General features: G+C 42.2%; 1 protein-coding gene across 2 annotated transcripts in view; it reads left to right on the top strand.

Annotated features, from left to right (window-relative positions):
- Positions 1-24752, top strand: part of tecta (tectorin alpha) — a 55216-nt gene extending 30464 nt beyond the window's left edge. Inside the window, exons 15-26 of one of the 2 annotated variants that reach the window (XM_055941752.1) lie at positions 3215-3595; positions 3844-4005; positions 4142-4266; positions 5062-5342; positions 12420-12530; positions 13601-13803; positions 16066-16229; positions 17178-17426; positions 17594-17756; positions 18035-18119; positions 18255-18374; positions 24060-24752. In XM_055941752.1, the coding sequence (XP_055797727.1) occupies positions 3215-3595; positions 3844-4005; positions 4142-4266; positions 5062-5342; positions 12420-12530; positions 13601-13803; positions 16066-16229; positions 17178-17426; positions 17594-17756; positions 18035-18119; positions 18255-18374; positions 24060-24223 (2208 nt within the window). In that variant the 3' untranslated portion in view covers positions 24224-24752. Of the gene's footprint in view, positions 1-3214; positions 3596-3843; positions 4006-4141; positions 4267-5061; positions 5343-12419; positions 12531-13600; positions 13804-16065; positions 16230-17177; positions 17427-17593; positions 17757-18034; positions 18120-18254; positions 18375-20070; positions 22931-24059 lie in introns of those variants that run through there. The other variant, XM_055941753.1, reaches the window with a different exon arrangement.
- Positions 24753-25425: the final 673 nt, after the last annotated feature.

Here is a 25425-nt window from a genome sequence, read left to right as displayed (position 1 = left end):
AATAAAAAATAATATACAATAGTAAAGAGAAAAAGCATACTATGCAGTGTTACAGTACACAGCATATGAAGAGAATGGGAACATTTGAATAACTCATAAAATGTGTTCTGTGTCCTGATAGACTGAAAAAATCCTGCAAGGCCACTGGTGGTGAAGAGGGTTAATGATCTGGTTGGAGATCCTAACATTGCAGGTCCAATCCCACATATTTTTTTAGCCATGTTTCTTTAAAAACAAAACAACAGTGAAGTTGAGGCACAGATATACTCTACTGAAAGAGAGGATGTCTTTATTTGGTCCAGACTAGGTGTTATGTCATCATTCTTATAGGAATGTTCTGTGTACCCTAGCTTTAATTTTTAGGAATGTTACCACAACAAAGCACATCTCTTATAATGTACTGTTCCCAAACTGTAAATCTCTTATAACACACTGTTATTAAATGTTTTGAGAACCTTTAAATAACTCAAAGGCTTTTCTGTCAACATTTTTGCAACATTAAATTCGTATTTTGTGCACACTGATACAAACATAATGTTTATGTCAGCACATCTGGATAGGTTCCCATAACACTAAAACTATCTCTTGTCATATCCCCACAATGTTCCCACAACCTAAAGAAATGTTTTACGAACTTTTAAAGAACATAAAACATTTGGTCTTGGAACATTCTTTTAACACCACGTGAATGTTTTTTTGCACCCTAAACAAAACATTGTATAATCTGCACAACTCAACAGTTTTTTGTGTTTTGGGAACATATCTTTTGTGATGTCCCCACAATGTTCCCAACAGACTCTTCCCACAACCTAATGAAAAATCAGGAACCTTTAAGGAACAGACTAAATGTGTTCTGGGAAAGTTATTGCAACATAAGGAGAATGTTTTATAAAAACATTATGATCATCATCATGACTAAACAGTTTTTGTGTTTTGAGAAAATTTGCTGGAAACTTTCACAGAACAAATTTTGGTTGGCTGGGAAAATGTTACTGGTAGATTGTTTTTACACTTCTTGGAAACCTAATGAGAACTTTGGGGCAAGGTTCTGTGGTAGTTGTTACAGATGTGCACAACATTTTAGTGAATGTCAGGAGAACATTTCAAGGATATCTTATTTAAAACATTTTTATTTTGTTTTTTCATCAAAAACATTAGAATGTTTTGGGGATGTTATCATCTTAATGTTAGATAAAACCCCAACTAGAGCTTAATGGGAATCTTAGCTAATGTTCTGGGAACGCTCCCAGTATGCTGGGTAGTTAGCTTGAGATTTCAATTATGTTTGGTGAGAGTACACAGACACTACTTAATGCAATTAATCGTCTGTTGTGTGAACTGAACATTATGGAATGGAATGGCCTTTGAAATCCTCACCTAGAGGTTTAAATATTGAAACATTAAAACTGCACATACACTGCTTTCAGAAACTATTCACATCCCTTGCCTTTTACCAAATATTTTTGTGTTACAGCCTGAATTTAAAATTGATTACATTTAGATTTTGTGTCACTGACCTACATGCAATACTCCATAATGTCAAAGTTGAGTGTTTATACCTTTATTAAAAATTAAAAGCTGAATTTCTTGAGTCAATAAGTATTCAACCCCTTTGTTATGGCAAGCCTAAATAAGTTCAGGAGTAAAAATGTGCTTAACAACTCACATAATAATTTGCATGGACTCACTCTGTGTGCAATAATAATAATGTCTAACATGATTTTTGAATGACTCCTTCATCTCTGTACCCTACACATACAATTATCTATAAGGTCCCTCAGTCGAGCAGTAAATTTCAAACACAGATTCAACCACAAGACAAGGGAGGTTTTCCAATGCCTCACAAAGAAGGGCACCTATTGGTAGATGGGTAAAAAAAAAGCAGACATTGAATATCCGTTTGAGCATGGTGAATTTATTAATTACACTTTGGATGGTGTATCAATAAACCCAGTCACTACAAAAACACAGGCGTCCTTCCTAACTCAGTTGCCGGAGAGGATGGAAACCGTTCAAGGATTTCACCATGAGGCCAATGGTGACTTTAAAATAGTTACAGAGTTTAATGCCTGTGATAGGAGAAAACTGAGGATGGACCAACAACATTGTAGTTACTCCACAATACTAACCTAATTGAAAATAAGGAAGGCTGTACAGAATACAAATATTCCAAAACATGTATCCTGTTTGCAGCAAGGCACTAATAATGCAAATAAATGTGGCAAAGCAATTCACTTTTTGTCCTGAATACAAAGTGTTATGTTTGGGGCAAATACAATAAAAAGCATTTTTTTATTTTTATTTTACCTTTATTTAACTAGACAAGTTAGTTAAGAACAAATTCTTATTTTCAATGATGGCCAAGGAACAGTAGGTTAACTGCCCTGTTCAGGGGCAGAACGACATATTTGTACCTTGTTAGCTTGAAGATTTGATCTTGAAACCTTTTGTTTACTAGTCCAATGCTCTAACCACTAGGCTACCTGCCGCATTACTGAGTACCACTCTCCATATTTTCAAGCATAGTGGTGGCTGCATCATGTTATGGGTATGCTTGTAATCATTAAGGACTGGGGAGTTTTTCAGGATAAAGAAACAGAATGGAACTAAGCACAGTCAAAATCCTAGAGGAAAACCTGGTTCAGTCTGCTTTCCACCAGACACTGGGAGATAAATTCATCTTCCAGCAGGACAATAACATAAAACACAAGACCAAATCTACGCTGTAGTTGCTTACCAAGAAGACAGTGAATGTTCCTGCATGACCAAGTTACAGTTTTGACTTAAATCTACTTCATAATCTATGGCAAGACCTGAAAATGGTTGTCTAGCAATGATTAACAACCAATTTGACAGAGCTTGAAGAATTTTGAAAAGAATAATGGGCAACTGTTGCACAATCCAGGTGTGGAAAGCTCTTGGAGACTTACCCATAAAGACTCACAGCTGTAATCGCTGCCAAAGGTGCTTCTACAAAGTATTGACTCAGGGGTAAATGAGATATTTCTGTATTTCATATTCAATACATTTGAAAACATTTCTAAAAACATGTTTTCACTTTGTCATTATGGGGTATTATGTGTAGATATATATACATTTTTAAAGTAATCCATTTTAAATTCAGGTTGTAACACAAAACATTTAGGAAAAGTCAAGGGGTATGAATACTTTCTGAAGGCACTGTATTGTCATAACTTGTGTTTCTCTTCGCCAGCCCAAACAACTGTTCTGGAATGGCGACTGCACCAAGCGCTGCCAGTGCATCGGCCGCAACCTCATCCAGTGCGACCCGCGCCGCTGCAAGGCCGAGGAGGAGTGTGCCCTGCACCACGGTGTGCGCGGCTGCTTTGCCCGGCGCTCACAGCACTGCGTGGCATCCGGCGGTGGCGTTTTCAGGACCTTTGACGGGGCGTCCTTGCGCCTGCCTGCCTCCTGCTCCTTCGTGCTGTCCACCAACTGCCACAAGTTACCTGACCTCTCCTTCCAGCTCATCGCAAACTTCGACAAGTGGAGCACGCCCAACCTCACCACCATCTCCCACGCATACCTCTATATCAACGAGGAGAATATACTGATCTCCGGGAGCACTGTGAAAGTGAGGAGAAAAGAGTGATGGAGATGGATGGTGGATAGATTAATAGATTAATTAATAAATGGATGGATGAGTATTAGCATCACTTGATAATGTTTATTATGAAAAGAATGCATGTGAAATGTGTGTGTTTGTATTAGTTTGAAGTTAGATGGTGAGTTATGTGTATAGTTATTTTTGTATGTGTACTTAAAGTCTCACCACGTCAATGCGCGCATGAATCTCCGCTTTTTCATCCTCCTCCTAACCAGGTGAACGGCACGCCCGTATCGGTGCCATTCGTCACGGGTTTAATGACACGCGTCTCCACGTCGGAGGGCTTCCTGGTCATCGACACACCACAGGACATCCAGGTGCGCTACAACCGCTTCAACACGCTTAGTATCACCATGGGCCAGCGGCTGCAAAACAAGGTTTGTTGTTTTCCTTATGGTTGTAGAGCATTATATAAGCTTTATGTAATGCATTATATGGTTATTGTAAAGCGTCTTTTGGTTTAAGAAAATAACTGTGAGAGCTATAAAAGAGCAACGTATTATTATTATTCAGGTGTGTGGCCTTTGTGGCAACTTCAACGGAGACCCCACTGACGACTACATCACCTCCCGCGGGAAGCCAGCCATCAGCGCCCTGGAGCTGGCCCAGAGCTGGAAGACCAATGGCATGCAGAACAGGTGAATAGGAGAGGAGGCATGGGAAGTGGTGACATGGAAGAGATAGACAGTCGTTAAATTGACAGTAACATTTTTAAAAATGTTTTTGCTCATCACACCTAGGTTTTTGTTGCTTCCTCCAAGCTGTTTATAAACTTGTTTGCTGGTTATTTGGCAGTGTCCAGAATCTTCTAGGATTTCTGGAGAATGTTGTGGTGCTAGTTTTTTTATTATTATTTTTTTATTATTTTAAATTTTATCCCATTTTCTCCCCAATTTTCGTGGTATCCAATCGCTAGTAATTACTACCTTGTCTCATCGCTACAACTCCCGTACGGGCACGGGAGAGGCGAAGGTCGAAAGCCATGCGTCCTCCGAAGCACAACCCAACCAGCCGTACTGCTTCTTAACACAGCGCGCCTCCAACCCGGAAGCCAGCCGCACCAATGTGTCGGAGGAAACACCGTGTACCTGGCCCCCTTGATTGGCGCACACTGCGCCCGGCCCACCACAGGAATCGCTGGAGCGCGATGAGACAAGGATATCCCTACCGGCCAAACCCTCCCTACCCCGGACGACGCTATGCCAATTGTGCGTCGCCCCACGGACCTCCCGGTCGCGGCCGGCTGCGACAGAGCCTGGGCGCGAACCCAGAGACTCTGGTGGCGCAGTTAGCACTGCGATGCAGTGCCCTAGACCACTGCGCCACCCGGGAGGCCCCTTGTGGTGCTAGTTGAAACAGATTTGTGCATTCAAAAGCGTGGATGGACCTTCCCATCTCAACCTCTACCTCCCATCTCTTCTCCCTCTCCCCAGCTGTGACGAGACCCAGTACGTGGCACTGGCCCAGTCGTGTGAGAACACGGCCGTGCTTGGCCTCCAGGGCGAGGAGGGGTGCCAGAAGCTCACCCAAATGAAGGGCTTCTTCCAGCCCTGCCACGGCCTGCTGGACCCCAGGCCATTCTACCAGTCCTGCTACCTGGACGGCTGCTACAACCACCGCAAGGCCCAGGTGTGCGGCTCACTCGCTGCCTACGGCGAGGCCTGCCGCTCCCTGGGCACGCTCACCACAAAATGGATTGCGCAGGAGAACTGCTGTAAGGGCACGGGATGGGGACGGTCATGGGGGCATGGTGAAAGAATGGCTTTCTGGAGGAGGGTTACAAAGGGAGGCACGAGGGTGAATAGGTACCAATTTGTGCAGTTTGATAAAATAATATTTAGAACACTCTAAGAAACTAAAATTAAAATGTGGACCTTGAAGACAGTTCTATAGCTTTGAAAAAATGTTTTCCCTCTAAGAGTTCTGCAGGGGTAAGTCCTTGGACCATTATTGTTCCTACTAAACTGTACATGCTACCAATGGGCGATGTAACAGACAAACATATTGTGCAATGGCTTTCATTGTTTCAAACTTGAGCTACAGTGCCTTCAGAAGCTATTCAAACCCCTTAACTTATTCTACATTTTGTTGTTACAGCCTGAATTCAAAATGAATCTCACCCACCTACACAAATAGCAAATTGAAAACATGTTTTTAGAAATGTTAGCAAATGTATTTAAAATAAAATATAGAAAAATCTAATTTCCATAGGTATTCACACCCCTGAGACAATACTTTGTAGAAGCACCTTTGGCAGCGATTACGGCTTTGAGTCGTCTTGGGTATGTCTGTATCAGCTTTGCACATCTGGATTTAGGGATTTTCTCCCATTCTTCCTTGTAGATTTTCTCAAACTCTGTTAAATTAGATGGGGAGCGGCAGTGAACAGCAATCTTCAAGTCTTTCCACAGATATTCAATGGGATTCAAGTCTGGGCTTTGGCTGGGCCACTCTAGGACTGCTTTGGCTGTATGCTTGGGGTCAATGTCCTGTTGGAACATATACCAAACAAAAATATAAATGCAACATGCAACAATTTCATTTTTTTTACAGAGTTACAGTTCATATAAGGAAATCAGTCTATTGAAATGAATTCATTAGGCCCTAATCTATGGATTTCACATGACTGGGAATACAGATATGCATTTGTTGATCACAGATGCCTGTAAAAAAAGTAGGAGCGTGGATCAGAAAACCGGTCAGTATCTAGCGTGACCACCATTTACCTCATGCAGTCTAGCATGACCACCATTTACATCTCCTTCAAATAGAGTTGATCAGGCTGTTGATTGTGGCCTGTGTACTGTTGTAGCAGTGAAACACACTGTTGTACACGTCGATCCAGAGAATCCCAAACCTGCTCAATGGATGACATGTCTGGTGAGTATGCAGGCCAAGAAAGAACTGGGAAATTTTCAGCAGCCAGGAATTGTATATAGATCCTTGCGACATGGGGCCATGCATTCTCATGCTCAAACATGAGGTGATGGTAGCGGATGAATGGCATGACAATGGGTCTCAGGATCTCGTTACGGTAGTTCTGTGCATTCAAACTGCCATCAATAAAATGCAATTGTGTTCATTATCTGTAGTTTATGCCTGCCCATACCATAACCATGGAGCACTCTGTTCTCAACATTGGCATCAGCAAACTGCTCGCCCACACGACGCCATACAAGTGGTCTGCGGCTGTGAGGCGAGTTGGATGTACTGTCAAATTCTCTAAAAAAACTTTGGAGGAGGCTTATGGTATAGAAATTAACATAAAATTCTCTGGCAACAAAGAATGTGTTGTGTGACAAAACTGCACATTTTAAATTGGCCTTTTATTGTCCCCAGCACAAGGTGCACCTGTGTAATGAGCATGCTGTTTAATCATGTTCTTGATATACCACACCTGTCAGGTGGATGGATTATCTTGGCAAAGGAGAAATGCTCACTAACAGGGATGTAAACATATTTGTGCACAAAATTTGAGAGAAATCTTTTTTGTGCATATGGAACATTTCTGATATCTTTTATTTCATCTCATGAAACATGGTATTTATATTTTTTATTTTTTGTTCAGTGTAAATCTTCGCCCCAGTCTAAGGTCATTTGCACTCTGAATCATCATCTCATCAATAATTTGCATGTATTTGGTTCCATTCATTGTACCCTCTATCCTTACCAGTCTCCCAGTCCCTGCTGCTGAAAAGCATCCCCATAGCATGATGCTGCCACCACCACGCTTCACAGTAGGGATGGTGTTAGACTGTTAGACAGGTAATGAGTTGTGCACAGTTAAGGAACATTTTTTTCTCCTCAGACCACAGAATCTTTTGCCTTATGGTCTGTCTTTCACATGACTTTTTGCATACTATAGGCGATCAAAGGAAATTGGATGCACCTGAGCTCAATTTGGAACATCATAGCCAAGTGGTGTTAATACTTTATTTCATTTTCAATACATTTGCAAAAATGTCAAAAAATTACTTTGTCATTATGGGGGTATAATGTCTAGATGGGTGAGATAAAAATACATTTGATCTATTTTAAATTCCGTCTGTAACACAACAAAATGTGCAATAAGTCAAGGGGTATTAATACTGAAGGCACTTTATATACAGGTAACTTGAGCTTGGAGCATGTGTTAATGTCTGGGGGGTTTGCAGGAAAATGTTTGTTACATTTATAAAACATAGCATTAGGCTCTTCAAGACCAGGGGCGAAAATCTGATATCAACCTTGGAGGGGACAATTACATGAAATTTTCTCAGGAGCAATTCCTGAGGGGGACAGCAAAAGTAGTGCTGTAACACATAGCCTACGTTGTAATATGTTAAATGTATATTGAGGAACCATAATTACTACTACTGGATAATTGATAGGTACAGTAGTTAACTGAAGGGTTGTCCCAACTTGTTTAAATCATTATAATACTACTACTAATAATAGTTATAGCAGTGTTCCTTATCAGTCCAGTATGTATGCAGGTATTCGTACTTACAACCAGCAATATCAAGAAAGGCCAGTAGGCGGCAATGGTACTGTACACTGTATGGGAGCAGTTTTCATAAATACAATGAACATGGTGTGATCTCATCGTAAAGAATCTCCATTGAGAACCATCACAAAGTTGGTCTCCGTATAGAATTGACCTTTTAATTTGACTTTGTGATACATTTATATAGTCATTAAATATGTGCACCTGGCCTGAGTCTACTACAATATCTTTACAAGAACAAAAAGCTTAAAATAAGTACAGTTCTAAAAGCAAAATAACTACTTCAATGAAAAACCCAAATAAATCAAACTAAATATCCTTCAGTCAGTGTCTCAACTCTTCAAACAGCAGCTATGGACAAGTATGTCACACAAATTATGCAATTTTAAATAAAATAACATGAAATAAATAATTTGTAAGTGTACTGTCATGTACTAAAAACTGAAAACTACTAAACAAAAGAACAATTATCAATTACACCAGGGGTTCTCAAACAGGGATCCATGGACTAATTGCAAGGTGTCCGTGAAATAAAAAAGTGTAATGAATGTAGTCAGTACCACAAGGTTTCCAGTAAGTTTACATATAATATAGAGGGGGTGGTGGTCCCTGAGGACCGCTGAAAACCTTGCCTGCCTTGCCTCAAAATATGCAGGGGTTCCAGTACCCAAAAAAGGTTGAGAACCACTGCTATACACACTACTGAACAAAAGAACCGAACATATGTTTGCGGGTTTCAATGGATCCAACAAATTGCTGGCAGATATTTTCCCTCTTGAGACTGTCCAGCCTGTCTCTATGTACATTACAGACAACTACACCGTTAAGTCTCTCTTGGCCCATGCTAGCCCGTGGCCAAGTCTTTAACCTGCGGAGTGCACTGAAACTCCTCTCAGCCTCACATGAAGACACTGGCACCACAAACAAAATTCTGATCAGCACCTCAACTTGGTCAAACAACCCCCGTACCTCCACTGGAAGCCTCCTAAGGACCTCTGCTGCCTCTCCACTGCTGCTACAGGGGTATTTGTTGTGAAAGAGAGGGATCTGCACTGAAAGAGAATCTATGTTCAGCTCAGGGTACTGATCTAGAGACTCATCCAACTCCCCCGTGAGAAGCGCTCTTTCCAACTTTTGCAGGACGTTTAGACTGTCCTGGTCAAAACGGTCGCCAAACTGAACCTCCACACCATCCAACACTTAAAGAAATTCTGCCCTATAGTGATCCACTGCTTTGCCAGCAAATCATCTTGAGTGCGTCTCAATGGATTCAATGGATTCAATAGAGTCAATCAAAGTTTTTGCTTTCTCATACAGTGCAAGGTAGCTTTCGTCATTTCTCTTGCCCCTAAGAGATGACCGCACACACTCGACTGCAGCCTGCATACCAGAGACAGTCTGAGTTTTCTTCTGCAGTGAAATGTTTAGACATTCAAGCTCTCCAAGAACAGCAGAGGCAAGTGTGAGGCCCAACACAGTCTTGTCTTTGCTGAAGTGCTCGAATAAGCCACCGGCAGTTGAAGCTGTCTTGGATGCAGTTTTTGCCATCTCCTCTAGGCTGCTGAGTACCCGCTCATACTGCCCTAGCACAGCTCTAATAGCAGTATTCCGCACAGTCCACTTTGTTGGACATAGGGGTTTCAGGGTGGTCAGATTTGTATCTTTGGACGTGGCAATTGATTCAAACATGCTCTTAAACTTTCCTGACTGGCCATATAGGACACCTAACTGATGGACCCAAGAAAGGGAATCCCGGACTAGTGGGGAGGCTGAGCAGCCTGTGTAATCAGATTTACACAGTGTGCTCCACAATGGACATAGAGGGCTAATGGCTGCTGCCTCTTCACAATTGCCTTTGCACCTGTGTATTTTCCTGCCATGTTTGAGGCACCATCGTAACTCTGCCCACATAAGCCAGACATGGGCAAATTGAGCCTCAACAACACATCAGTTGCCACTTTCGCAATGCCCTCGCCTGTTGTCTCCGACACCCTGTATAGCCCAATAAACTCCTTGTGAGGGACACGGTCATGGTCAACATAACGCAGACAGACACTCTCCTGTTCAGCACCAGAGACATCTTGAGTACCATCAAAAATTACTGAAAATTGTACAATCGGAAGAGACCTAATCTCAGCTGCAATGCCTCGAATGACTGTATTGGCCATGATGTTCAGAATTTCATTCTGTGCTTTGGGGCCTGTGTACATTGTGGTACGCTCTGTTAAACACTTCAGTAAAATGGGTTCATCCTCTTCTGCCCTGAGTTTCAAAAGCTGGTATAAATTCCCACTGTCATCCGTGTGGCCTCTAAAGGCTTGTCCCTGTCTTACTACATGCCGCACCGAACTAACAATTTTCATCAAGCAATGCCTTGCGTCCTCCTGCTGTTTACCCCACGCGCTGGATAACTGGACACTGATTGGATTTAGCTGATGTGCTGTTACAGTTACAAAGTGGTGGTGGGTTTGGCAGTTTTGATGTGCTGTGAATTTTTCAATGGCTTTTCTCCAGTTCCTAAATCCTGCACTAATGAAGGCAGCATCTGCTCTTCGGCCAAAAGATGGCTGGCTTGAAAACCCTTGGCTACAGTGAAAACACAACACTCCTTTTATTGATGGATTATAATGTAGCCAGGGAAAATCGCAAAACCATCTCTCTTGAAACGTCAACAATCTGTTGGCAAGAGTTTGCGGTTCTATAAATTGTGGGTGTGGCTGATATGGTTTTGTGCCATCACTGAGGTAACTGGACGATGCTGTGCCACTGTCCCCTATACTGGTGCTGCTGGCAACAAGGGTGACACCTGGTCCTGCCGTGGCTGTGACACGGTCCTCTGAAGTCTCTCTCCTTGGCTCTTTCCCTTTCACCACCCTCACTGACTCACAGTCTGTCTCCTAGAAAAGAAATAAGGTGTTTGCTGTACTCCTAACTACCGGTACCCAAAACTACACAATTAATCACAACAGCAATACCATTACCTTAAACAAATCTTAGTTTAGTCACCAGTTTAAGTTGAGTGGGGGTATCCATGGCATTTTCCAATTATGTCCCTATTTTACAAATCAAAAAAATTGAGAACCTTTCATAATGTTGCCAAACAAAGACTCAACAAACTTACCTGAGACTCCCTGTCTCTGCCAATCTGTCCCTGCATATCTGTCCCCAGCTCTGCTGTCTGTGTGCCATCTGTTGCCTGCTCTGCCGAATGACATCCTTGTGAAACATTTCCATTAGCATTTCACTTCTTTCTTATGAACATTTTATCAACTCGTCTTTGAGATATTAGGCTACTAGAGTTCTTACTTTGCGTTTTGGTGTACTGAAAAATACTCTGATGTCCGTCTTTTAACTTTTTTCTGACATGTTTCTACCTGGCTGGCTGGCTGGCTGGCCGGTCTAGCTGCACACACACACATTTACACAACACATGCTGCAACGTTTTGAAATTTTAACATAGTTTGTTTCATATTGGCAGGTTTCCAACAAAAGCTGAATTTGCAAAGCTAGCGAGCACCAATTCCGTTTCTGTGGTGTTTGCTATAATCTTTGCTACCTGGTTAAATAAAGGTGAAAAAAAAAAATTCACTAGCGACAATTTAGCTTTTGCAACGAGACCATTAAATATATTTAAGACAATGGTATAAGAGAGTGTAGTTCTGTTCAGTTTGGACTTCAGTTTATCGCTAACCTTATCACAGGGACTTTGAAGCACTACAGCTGCATGCTAATCTTGGAATAAACTGACGATAGCAAATATTTCATTTTTGACGACGCCACATGAATGGAATAGGTACTAGCTAGCTTGATAGTTAATGTTTGCTTTAGTTTGCGCGCTAGCTCTGCAAATTCAGCTAGTGTGTGAACCCTGCAACATTAAAAAAATATATACATTGCTATGGCGCGATTGACTGGATTACCTCACGTCAGTTACGTACATTGAGTGCCTTTCGGACAGTAGATACGAACCCTCTATTACCTTGCCAGCTAAAGAACTGGCAGTGGATCAAACCATTGTGAGGCAAAGGGTGGGGGGGTCGCAATCTTGTGAAACTTAAAAACGCGCTATTAAGTGTCTATAATCAGCACAAGTGCTTTCATTGCGTATTATTAATATTATTGAAATTACATAGTTATCTTTACAGTGATATATTGGGGGGGACAAATCATATTTTTTCCAGGATGGGGGGGTCGTGTCCCCCCCGCCCCCCCTGGGATTTCCGCCTATGTTCAAGACTAACAGTCAGTACACTTGGTTGGATGAGGTGGTGTGACAGCTAACATTTTGCCTGGATCTATCTTTAGCAGAATGGATCTACGACCCGTGTGCAGGAGAGATCTGCACCAACAACACGTGTGAGCAGGAAAACGGGGGAGACCTGTGTGGCTGCCCCGAGCTGCCCAACAACGCTGGGGGTGAGTGTGTGGAGGGAGGGAGGGGGTGGTGGTAATCGTTAGGCTATACAGGATAAATATATATTTTATCTCTGTTTATTTTTAATCTTAATAATTTATTTATCCAGCTCAGTCTTATTTTGATCAAACCTTTTACAAGAATACATTGGTCGTGTTCATTAGGCATGAAATGGGAGTACTATTTGGTATTTTATTAGGATCCCCATTAGCTGTTGGGAAAGCAGCAGCTACACTTCCTCGGGTCCACGCAAAACATGAGACACTGCATAATACAGAATATTAATAGACAAGAACAGCTCAAGGACAGAACTACTTGAATCCTGACCGGTTGCATCACTGCCTGGTATGGCAACTGCTCGGCCTCTGACCACAAAACACTACAGAGGGTAGTACATACGGCCCAGTACATCACCGGGGCCAAGCTTCCTGCCATCCAGGACCTCTATACCAGGCGGTGTAAGAGGAAGGCCCTAAAAATTGTCAGACTCCAGCCACCCTAGTCATAGACTGTTCTCTCTGCTACCGCACGGCAAGCAGTACCGGAGCGCCAAGTATAGGTCCAAAGACGCTTCTAAACAGCTTCTACCCCCAAGCCATAAGACTCCTGAACATCTAATCAAATGTCTACCCAAACTATTTGCATTGCCCCCCCCCCCCATTCTACGCTGCTGATACTCTCTGTTATTATCTATGCATAGTCACTTTAATAACTCTACCTACATGTACATATTACCTCAATTACCTCGACTCGTTGCCCCCGTACATTGACTCTGTACCGGTACCCCATGTATAAAGCCCCGCTATTGTTATTTACTACTGCTCTTTAATTATTTGTTATTCTTATCTCTTACTTTTTGGGGGGGTATTTTCTTAAAACTGCATTGTTGGTTAAGGTTTTGTAAGTAAGCATTTCACTGTAAGATCTATCTATACCTGTTGTATTCGGCGCATGTGACAAATAAGTTTTGATTTGATTCAAGTTTGAACACGACCCAAGCCAAAGTCTAGCAACTGTATTCAAGTTAGCTACCGTAGTCTTATGATTCTCAACCCCTGTGTTTTCCCACTAGACGAGGATGACATCATCCAGGCAGAGGTGACGTGTAAGCACGCCCAGATGGAGGTGTCCATCTCCAAGTGTAAGCTCTTCCAGCTGGGCTTTGAGCGCGAGGACGTGAGGATCAACGACCAGCACTGCCCCGGCATTGAGGGAGAGGACTTCATATCCTTTCACATCAACAACACCAAGGGCCATTGCGGCTCCATCGTACAGGTAATTAACCACAGATCTAGGATCAGTGGATAATTATTAAAACCTGACCTTATCACACACCTTTTAGGGGTGTGATAATACAGTTGAAGTCGGAAGTTTACATACACTTAGGTTGGAGTCATTAAAACTCGTTTTTCAACCACTCCACAAATTACTTGTTAACAAACTATAGTTTTTGCAAGTCGGTTAGGACATCTACTTTGTGCATGACACAAGTCATTTTTCCAACAAATGTTTACAGACAGATTATTTCACTCATAATTCACTGTATCACAATTCTAGTGTGTCAGAAGTTAACATACACTCAGTTGACTGTGCCTTTAAACAGCTTGGAAAATTCCCTAAAATGATGTCATTGCTTTAGAGGCTTCTGATAGGCTAATTGACATCATTTGTGTCAATTGGAGGTGTACCTGTGGATGTATTTCAAGGCCTACCTTCAAACTCAGTGCCTCTTTGCTTGACATCATGGGAAAATCAAAATAAATCAGCCAAGATCTCAGAAAAGAAATTGTAGACCTCCACAAGTCTGGTTCATCCTTGGGAGCAATTTCCAAAGGCCTGAAGGTACCACGTTCATCTGTACAAACAATAGTACGCAAGTATAAACACCATGGGACCACGCAGCTGTCACACTGCTCAGAAAGGAGATGCGTTCTGTCTCCTAGAGATGAACGTACTTTGGTGCGAAAAGTGCAAAACAAAAAGTATCTATATCCACAGTAAAGCAAGTCCTATATCGACATAACCTGAAAGGCCGCTCAGCAAGGAAGAAGCCACTGCTCCAAAACCACCATAAAAAAAGCCAGACTACAGTTTGCAACTGCACCTGGGGACAAAGATTGTACTTTTTTGGAGAAATGTCCTCTGTCCTGATGAAACAGAAATAGAACTGTTTGGCCATAATGACCATCGTTATGTTTGGAAGAAAAAGGGGGAGGCTTGCAAGCTGAAGAACACCATCCCAACCGTGAAGCACGGGGGTGGCAGCATCATGTTGTGGGATGGCTTTGCTGCAGGAGGGACTGGTGCACTTCACAAAATAGATGGCATCATGAGGCGGGAAAATTATGTGGATATATTGAAGCAACATCTCAAGACATCAGTCAGGAAGTTAAAGCTTGGTTGCAAATGGGTCTTCCAAATGGACAATGACCCCAAGCATACTTCCAAAGTTGTGGCAAAATGGCATAAGGAGAACAAAGTCAAGGTATTGGAGTGGCCATCACAAAGCCCTGACCTCAATCCTATAGAAAATTTGTGGGCAGAACTGAAAAAGCGTTTGCGAGCAAGGAGGCCTATAAACTTGACTCAGTTACACCAGCTCTGTCAGGATGAATGGGCCAAAATTCACCCAACTTTTTGTGGGAAGCTTGTGGAAGGCTACCTGAAATGTTTGACCGAAGTTAAACAATTTAAAGGCAATGCTAACAAATACTAATTGAGTGTATGTAAACTTCGGACCCACTGGGAATGTGATGAAATAAATAAAAGCTGAAATATGTCATTCTCTCTACTATTATTCTGACATTTCACATTCTTAAAATAAAGTGGTGATCCTAACTGACTTACGACAGGGTATTTTTACTCGGATTAAAAGTCAGGAATTGTGAAAAACTGAGTTTAAATGTATTTGGCTAAGGTGTATGTAAACTTCCGACTTCAACTGTATATCTGACCCTATATCAGTGATCTCCTTCTACATTACATTTACATTTAAGTCATTTAGCAGACGCTCTTATCCAGAGCGACTTACAAATGGGAAAGTTCATACATATTCATCCTGGTCCCCCCATGGGAATTGAACCCTGGTCCCCCCGTGGGAATTGAACCCACAACCCTGGCGTTGCAAGCGCCATGCTCTACCAACTGAGCCACACGGGACATTAACAACACCAGGGGCCACGTGGCTGTATCGTAAAGGTTGCCACAGATCTGTAGTCAGATTATTTTACCTTTAATCATAACTAGTCATTATGGGGATTGAAAAATATCTGATCCTGGAGCAGTGGTTAGTGCTACTTCCACCTACGGGTGGCAAACACATGCCGTAGGCTTGTGACTCATCCCCAAGGGGCAATAGGACTTAATTTTATTGGTGAGAAACTGTATAGCCAATAGGGTAGACCTGTCATCTCCTATCGCAAGGGCCAGTAGGGCTCCATGTTACTGATGAACTCTCTTCCCCGACCAATAGGCATACTATACTTACTGTAGTGATGTTTATTGTCCTGCATATCTGCCATTTATATTTTCTACCAGTCCAACAGCACACACATCATGTACAAGAACACGGTGTGGATTGAGAGCGTGAACAACACTGGCAACATCATTACCCGGGACAAGACCATCAACGTGGAGTTTTCCTGCGCCTACGAGCTGGACCTCAAGATATCTCTGGAGACCGTGCTTAGGCCCATGCTCAGGTTAGAGGACCTACTCTTTCTCAACTTTCCCCAAATTCCCAGGTTTTCCAAAAATCCCAGTTGGAAGATTCCAAGAATCAGAAGGGAAATCTAAGCAGGAAATCTGGAATCCTCAAATCATAACTTCCTGGGAATTTTGGGAGAGTTAGCGGAATTTTTCAACCCTACTGTGATTGTTTTCAATTAAAATGGTCAAACAAAACTAAAATAGCTTCTTGGCAAAGACTAATTTCTCAAGGAAGAATTTTACTAGGACTGTCTGGGAGTGGTCTGAGTGGGAAGGGGAAAACTGAAAACTACCTGTTATTGGCAGAGAGGTTTGGAACCCTTTTTCTTATTGGTCTATTAACTAATTTACCACCTGGTGATGTCACCAGGTAGCTCAAAACTCCATCACACCAAAACAGGCTGAAATTTTTTAAACAGTCTTTTTAAACAGCTTTTATACTAAAAGGGCATTATCATTTTCACAATTTCACAGTATTATTCCAACCTCATAGTGTGGAAATGTATATAAAACACTAGAAATCAAGTTTTTGACTGCACTAGGCCTTTAAAGGACAAGTTCACTTTTTTCCCCTTTTTTTTCCCAAAAATGTATTTGGCATGTTATAGAAATGTCCAAACACTTTTTTTTTACGATTTCACTTGGTTTGGAGAAACTTGCCCACCAGTGATATACTTTCTCATGCTCGTTGTATGTTCATGTTGTACACATGAAATTGTGTCATTACAACTTTATCCGCAACGTTATAGCATTCCGTTGGTCTCAAGCGATACTTCTCCGTGTAGCCCGTGCATGCGTGTACAGAAAAGTACTGCTCCACACAAGACCAATGTTTTCCATTGCCTGACTTGTTATAGAGTTTATTCAATGATATCCCTCAATGATATCCCTCACCTTCTCTCCCCCTTCCTATATCTCTCTCTCCCTAAACCTTTCCCCAGTGTGATCAACCTCACCCTCCCCACCCAGGAGGGTAACTTCATCACTAAGATGGCACTGTACAAGAACTCGTCGTACCACCAGCCGTACCGCGAGGGCGAGGTGGTGCTGAGTACACGGGACATCCTCTTCGTGGGGGTGTTTGTGGAGGGGGCCGACGAGAACCAGCTCATCCTTATCGTCAATATGTGCTGGGCCACACCGTCCCGCTACAGCAGCGACCGGCTCCGCTACATCATCATAGAAAGAGGGTAGGCTCAAAATAACATACCACATGTCTCCAGCCAAAATAGCACCCTATCCCCTATAAATTGCACAAATGACAGACAAACGGATGAACAGACGTTAGGAACAGACATTAGGTTGTATTGTACGAAAACAAAGGACCACACTAACTTCTCTTTCTTTATCTATGAAGTTGTCCCAACATCAAGGATAACACCATAGGCATGGCTGAGAACGGGGTGTCCCTCACCTGCCGCTTCCACGTCACAGTCTTCAAGTTCATTGGGGACTATGACGAGGTCCACCTCCACTGTGACGTGTCACTGTGTGACCACGAGATCAATGCCTGCAAAGTGGTGAGGAGACCCTGAACATGGAGATGAACACTGAATTAAATCCGGAACCAGTTTCATTTTTGTCCAGTTTTTATAAGCGGCAAATGATAACAAATCTAACATGTTGTGAAGCATGCTTAGAATAGCTAAGCTTACAATGGCTATGTTATGCCAGCTTAATACAAGTGTGTGTGTGTGTGTGTGTGTGTGTGTGTGTGTGTGTGTGTGTGTGTGTGTGTGTGTGTGTGTGTGTGTGTGTGTGTGTGTGTGTGTGTGTGTGTGTGCGTGTGCGTGTGTAGAACTGTCCCCACAACAGGAGGATGTACACGGACTACAGCAATCACAAGGAGCAGATCCTCACTGTAGGACCCATCAGAAGGAGAGGTACAGATCAGTGTTGCCCTAGTGTGTGTGCGTGCATGTATGTGATGCAGACATGTCGCCTTAGTGTATGCATGCACTTGTGTAAATACCAGTATGTGTGCGATTCACAATTTTGTGTGTACTTGTGTATATTAGAGTCGGACTGGTGTGAGGTGGGGAACGGGGGCTGTGAGCAGATCTGCACCAGTAAAGGGATGGGAGCTGTGTGTAGCTGTGTGACTGGGATGCTGCAGAGGGACGGAAAGAGCTGTAGAGGTAAACACACATCCTTTACATTGCTATATGGGTCATTCTATGAATAAAGTGCCTTTTAAGTATTGTAATTTTGTTTAAAAAAAAATACTATTTCACATCATTTTAACCTTCTTCGTAACAATATTATCCCATCTCAACAGTGTGACCGGAGTTGCAAAATTCCGGTAACTTTCCCAAAATTCCCAAGTTTGCCAGAAATCCCAGTTGTAAGATTCCTGGAATCAGAAGGGAATAAGCGACAAAATTGGGAATCCTCAAATCTAACTTGGGAATAACTTGGGAATTGTGCAAACAAAAATGCACATACACTCTTCGAAGGTTGGGGTCAATTCCATTATAGTTGACTGAATTGAAATGGAATTTATCCCACGCACTGTACTGTGGGCACACACTCTGTCTTCATTTTGAAGGTACTGTACTTGCAAGTAAGTGATGTGTAGAGGAAGTCCTGTGTAGCTCAGTTGGAAGAGCATGGCACTTGCAACGCCAGGGTTGTGGGTTTGATTCCCACGGGGCACCAGTATAGGGAGAAAAAAATATATGAAAATGTATGCACTCAGTACTGTAAGTTGTGTCTGCTAAATGACTAAAATGTCAAATGTAAACGTTGAGTGTGACAAGCACAAAGAGTATGCACGTGACTTCCTCGTTCAATATTTTACAATCGTTTTTTTTTTTACAGTATTTACAGTACTTTTTCCTCTGGTATTACCTTGGTGTTTACTAGGAAAAATATGTGGTATCAATGGTTACTTTCTGGTACTTATTCAACACAATTGGTAACTACTTGTTACCTAAAGATAACCAGTTGTGCTTGTTTTAATCAATCCTCAACAAACGAGCACGTAAATCATTAATACTGTGTTATTAACATTTTACCGTCTATTTTTAAGTAATACCTGGTCATTTCAGTACCGTAAAGTAAGTGCTACCAAAACATTATGTTTACGTCCAAAGGCGCACTGGGGTTCTCTTCTTTCTCATCTGACCAGGGGTGAAAGTACGGGACCTCCTATGTGTGCACATGCTTAATCATAGAATTACATTTAGAATCCCTATTAACTCAGTAGGATCTCTGTGGGCCTAGTCGTAAAGATTTATAATTTAACTCTTTAAATGTATTACATTTTATTGTGGCATTAACACAACCAGTCTTGATGTTTTTTGTCACTTCAAAGAGGCTCCTTTACTAGGCTACCCGTGCACGTTCATTCACTAGGAACATTTATCCAACCTCCAAGCAGTGGTGAATGGAAAGAGACATCTGTTACTCAAACACCACAAAGTGTAATGACATTTTGTCATTAGGCCAGAATTTATGTATCCACTACTGTCCGCGTGCGTCTCGGTGTCGGCAATTCATCTCTTCCTTGGCAAAATGTCAGTGTGCTCGTCTAACCACATTGCATGTTAGGGCGTAGACTATACCAACCGTTTACTTGTCCATTCACTCATTTTTCATGCCTCTGACATGTGGTAGCCTAATGATAAATAGTGGTGTAATAGCCTCCAGTTTTCTTGCCATTTGGTTTTAATTATTGTGCTAGGCTCATGTTTTACCAGTACGGCGTACCCCCAGTATTTATTTTGCTGGGACGCCGTACTGGACCACCTTACTTTCACCCCTGCATCTGACCCTTTATTCTGTCCTTCATAAGACATCCTTCTTCATTTCTTTTTTATTCCCTCCATCCAGCTGTCAGCTCCAGCGTTGACCTACGACCCCTCATTCTCCCTCTGGCCCTTAGCACGGTGGTCTCCGTGCTCCATGCTCACTCACACACTTCTCTCTTCTCCTAACACTGGAAGGACAGTCAGAGAGAGAGGAGGGAGAGAGAGAGAGACAGATAAAAAGAAAAGAGGAGAGGAGAGCAATGTAACACGAAATAACAGCCAAATATAGAACAGACAGCTACACTTCGTGCTCACTGTCACAGAGACATCCACAGCAACCAATCACAGAGACAAGAAGCCCTTCCCTCTGGATGGACTTAACAACAACTCAAGGCCCTGGATCACAACAACAACAACAACTCACAAGGCCCTGGATCACAACAACAACAACAACAACCACAAGGCCCTGGATCACAACAACAACAACAACTCACAAGGCCCTGGATCACAACAACAACAACAACCACAAGGCCCTGGATCACAACAACAACAACAACCACAAGGCCCTGGATCACAACAACAACAACAACAACTCACAAGGCCCTGGATCACAACAACAACAACTCACAAGGCCCTGGATCACAACAACAACAACCACAAGGCCCTGGATCAAAACAACAACAACAACAACAACTCACAAGGCCCTGGATCACAACAACAACAACTCACAAGGCCCTGGATCACAACAACCACAAGGCCCTGGATCACAACAACAACAACAACTCACAAGGCCCTGGATCACAACAACAACAACTCACAAGGCCCTTGATCACAATGAAAAAAGACCCCCCAAAGAATATTTTTACTCACATAAACTTTAGCTAGACAGAAGAAAGTCAGTATATTTCATTTAAAAAACAGCTTAGTGAGTTAGTATTAGATAAAGCGTTTTTTTTATGAGAGGTGAGGGCATAGTTTGCCCTACATTTATCTTTGATGGCAAAGCTTGGTTTCCAAAATGATTAAAAAATATATTTTATCATTATTTATGTGTGAAGTATAAGGCTGTGTATGTGAATCGATTACCTGTTCCCCACTCAGCCCCTTATCCCCTACTATGAAAATATTGAATGAGCCTCAATAACATACAATGTGCTGGTAGATGTGCCTTGACTGGTCATGTCACACTGCCATTCTGCTTGCCTACTCATGGACCAGCCTCAATCAGAAACAGTTCTAAAATAATTTGTATGTTCAAAATGATACTCCTAGAAACATTTGATTGAAAAATAATGAATATTGTGGAAGTTAAATTACTTCTCAAAAAGTTTTTATTTTGTGCACAACATACATTTTGTAAAAACCGATGTAGGTCCAGTTCTCCAGACCGATATCATTATGAGCAAAAAAGCAATGTGACCTGTGTCAAAATGCGCCTACCTAGGCTACTGTTATCAGCATGTGAAATAAGCAATGTTTTTGTACAATGACACAGAAAGAAGCTCATCCCACTCCATATAGCTAGCAACAACAATTTATGTTAGAAAATATTGGAGTATCTCATAACATTTTCATTATGTACAAATGTATACTGAACAAAAATATAAACGCAACATGTAAAGTGTCGGTCCCGTGTTTCATGAGCTGAAATAAAAGATCCCAGAAATGTTCCATATGCACAAAAAGCTTATTTCTTTCCAATTTTGTGCACAAATTTGTTTACATCCCTGTTACTGATCTTTTCTCCTTTACCAAGATAATCCATCCACCTGACAGGTGTGGCATATCAAGAAGCTGATTAAACATCATTACACATGTGCACCTTGTGCTGGGGACAGTAAAAGGCCACTCTAAAATGTGCAGTTTTGTCACACAACACAATGTCACAGATGTCTCAAGTTTTGAGGGAGAGTGCAATTGGCATGCTGACTGCAGGAATGTCCACCAGAGGTGTTGCCAGTGACTTTCATGTTAATTTCTCTACCATAAGCCGCCTCCAACGTCGTTTTAGAGAATTTGGCAGTATATCCAACCGGCCTCACAACCGCAGACCACGTCTATGGCATCGTGTGATCGAGCGGTTTGCTGATGTCAATGTTGTGAACAGAGTGCCCCATGGTGTGGTTAGGGTATGGGCAGGCATAAGCTATGGACAACGAACACAATTACATTTTATCAATGGCAATTGGAATGCACAGCGAAATGAGATCCTGAGGCCCATTGTTGTGCCATTCATCTGTTGCCATCACCTCATGTTTCAACATGATAATGTTGCAAGGATCTGTACACAATTTCTGGACGCTGAAAGTGTCCCAGTTCTTACATAGCCTGCATACTCACCAGACCTGTCACCCATTGAGCTTGTTTGGGATGCTCTGGATCAACGTGTAAGACAGTGTGTTCCAGTTCACGCCAATGTCCAGCTACTTTGCACAGCCATTGTCCAGCTACCAATGTCCAGCTACTTCGCACAGCCATTGAAGAGGAGTGGGACACCATTCCACAGGCCACAATCAACAGCCTGATCAACTCACGCTGCATGAGGCAAATGGTGGTCACACCAGAAACTGACTGGTTTTCTGATCCTCGCCCCTACTTTATTTATTTATTAAGGTATCTGTGACAAACAGCTGCATATCTGTATTCCCAGTCATTTGAAATCCATAGATTAAGCCTAATGAATGTACTATAATTGACAAATTTTCTTTAATGAACTGTAACTCTAAATATTTTAAATTGTTGCATGTTGCATTTATGTTTTTGTTTAGTATACATATTGTTAGTACAGGCTTTTTTGTTGTGATATTGTATGACTTTCAATTGGCATTTCAATATTGAGTTTCATAATTAATTGACCCAAAAAGGCAGCAAGACGAGGCAATTATCCCATTTTAGAAAAGCAATACAATTTCAAGAATAAACTGAACAGCTCTCATAATTGACCATTGTGTCTGTTTTGTCTCTTCAAAAGTTCCATATAAGCCTACATGCATTCATGCCTCAATGATTTTATAAAACCATAAACGTAATTAATATGCTAAACGTAGGCAATGTGAAAGAGCTACAAATGTTAACATGCTAATTTGGGGTTGTATAGTTGTGCAATAAATAGGCGCGAATTTGGACTATAGACGAGCGTGTGCATGAGTATCCCGTCAGCAAGTCTAAAATACTTTAAAAACGAAATTAGACCTAGCTACTGTAAATGCATGAAATGTACACAGTTTAAGGATACGGCAACTTTACCGATATCTTGATGGAAGGTGGAATATGTTATATATAATGTGCAGATACAGATAAGCGCAAAATAAATATTGGTTTGACATCGACGCAGAAGCTGCATTTGCGTTTTGGACACTGCAGAAAAGTGAAGACTTCGAAGGTGAGAGAGAACCTACTTTATGTAGTCTACTGTACAGTAATAGCTTATTGCAATGATGAAACTGGCTAAGCGTAAATCTAACGTTGGTTACCGACTGTCTATAAGCCCGGTTCCATGTAAAAGAGCATGGGTGGACAAGACTACTGATGCTATGATACTTTTTAACCCCCTCCAATGTATTGCACCTACTAGGCCAGCTGTCTTCCCAACCTGCAGACTATGTTTATAGCAATTACATAACTACAACAACAGGGGTTTGTTTGAGTTGATTTTGATTTATGCATTAGCAAAAATTCCATTGGCAGCAAATGGATTTCCTTGTCAGCCGTGTAGTTATGTAGCCTATCAAATGTGCACGTTTGTGACTACCACAAAAATGGATCAGGTGTTCCATTCTCCATTAGTGTGCCTGTGTTCTACTTCCTCTTTCAATTGGTATTGTGTGTGTGTGTAAGCTGAGAGGAGTTACACTGCTGTGAGCTTCAACCTCACATGTGTTTGTATTTGTGTGTGTGTAGCATGTAAAGTGTGCATGTGTTCCTTCTGTCCATCCTACACACATCTTGTTGAACACAGCAGATCTGATTTAGAATGTAACTGACAGCTCTATTGTCTACATTTTAGGGGGGGTCCAGCTCCTTTTGCTCGGACCAATACACTGACGCTCTTGTTTCCTTCCTCCCTTCCAGTCTGCATATCCCTCCCTGCTGACCTCTCCTCTCCAGGATGTCTCAAGTGTCCTCCACCCCCAGGTACAGCCCTGGCTCCAGCCTCCTGGGCCATTACAGTGCCTACGAGCCCACTGTGGGCTACCCCCTACGGGGACCAGAGCTTTGGTGGGGGCGCGTGTTAACGCCAACGGGGAAAGTAGAGTTCTCTTGCCGTCCTGTCTGGCGTACCTCACGGTGTCCACCTTTCCCCTGTCCAGCCGGCATCACTTGGTCATCCAGTCGGATGACTACAGGACCTACAGGATGTGCAGGAGAATCGTTTTTTTGTTGCCTAGTTTTTATATTTTTCGCCATATAGTTTCCAACATTTGGCAGCCTATTTCTTAGTCAATTTTCCTATAATTAGTTTCATGCAGCTTATTTTCTGATCTAACTTGTTGCCCTAGAATACTAAATAAAGCGGTGCTCAGTAGGATCTAGTTGACATTGATAAAGTTTTCTTTCATTTCTGCTTCTCTCATTGAGGGAGGACGTTTAGGGACCGGGGTGAAAATGCAATAACAGCAGAAATATTTTTTCTGTGCAAAATGTCCAAATTACATCAGTTTGACCGGTTTTAAGGAAATGAAAAGCTGTGAAGATGATAAAACATGTTTCTGATAAGATTTCATTTTGTCTTGGATGCAGAAATAAAGAAATCATATTTCTCCACTCCTGTTCCTGAGACAAAATGTACATTTGGTGTATAATTTTACTGCAAGTGTAACAGTATAACTTTAAACCGTCCCCTCACCCCGACATGGGCGCGAACCAGGGACCCTCTGCACACATCAACAACTGACACCCACGAAGCAGCGTTACCCATCGCTCCACAAAAGCCGCGGCCCTTGCAGAGCAAGGGGAAACCCTACATCTAGGTTTCAGAGCAAGTGACGTAACTGATTGAAACGCTACTAGCGCGTACCCGCTAACTAGCTAGCCATTTCACATCCGTTACACTCACCCCCCTTTCAACCTCCTCCTTTTCCGCAGCAACCAGTGATCCGGGTCAACAGCATCAATGTAACAGTATAACTTTAAACCGTCCCCTCGCCCCGACACGGGCGCGAACCAGGGACCTTCTGCACACATCAACAACGGTCGCCCACGAAGCATCGTTACCCATCGCTCCACAAAGGCCACGGCCCTTGCAGAGCAAGGGGCAACACTACATCTAGGTTTCAGAGCAAGTGACGTAACTGATTGAAACGCTACCCGCTAACTAGCTAACCATTTCACATCCGTTACACAAGGATATACTTACTTCTGCAGGAGTTATTATTATATTAGAATACATGTGAGAGGTTATAGGCCTACAGTACATGTACAGATTTCAGTTAGGCCA

The sequence above is a fragment of the Salvelinus fontinalis genome, chromosome 13 (genome assembly GCF_029448725.1).
Source record: "Salvelinus fontinalis isolate EN_2023a chromosome 13, ASM2944872v1, whole genome shotgun sequence".
Classification (NCBI taxonomy): domain Eukaryota; kingdom Metazoa; phylum Chordata; class Actinopteri; order Salmoniformes; family Salmonidae; genus Salvelinus; species Salvelinus fontinalis.
This window is presented reverse-complemented; position numbering and strand designations above follow the sequence as displayed.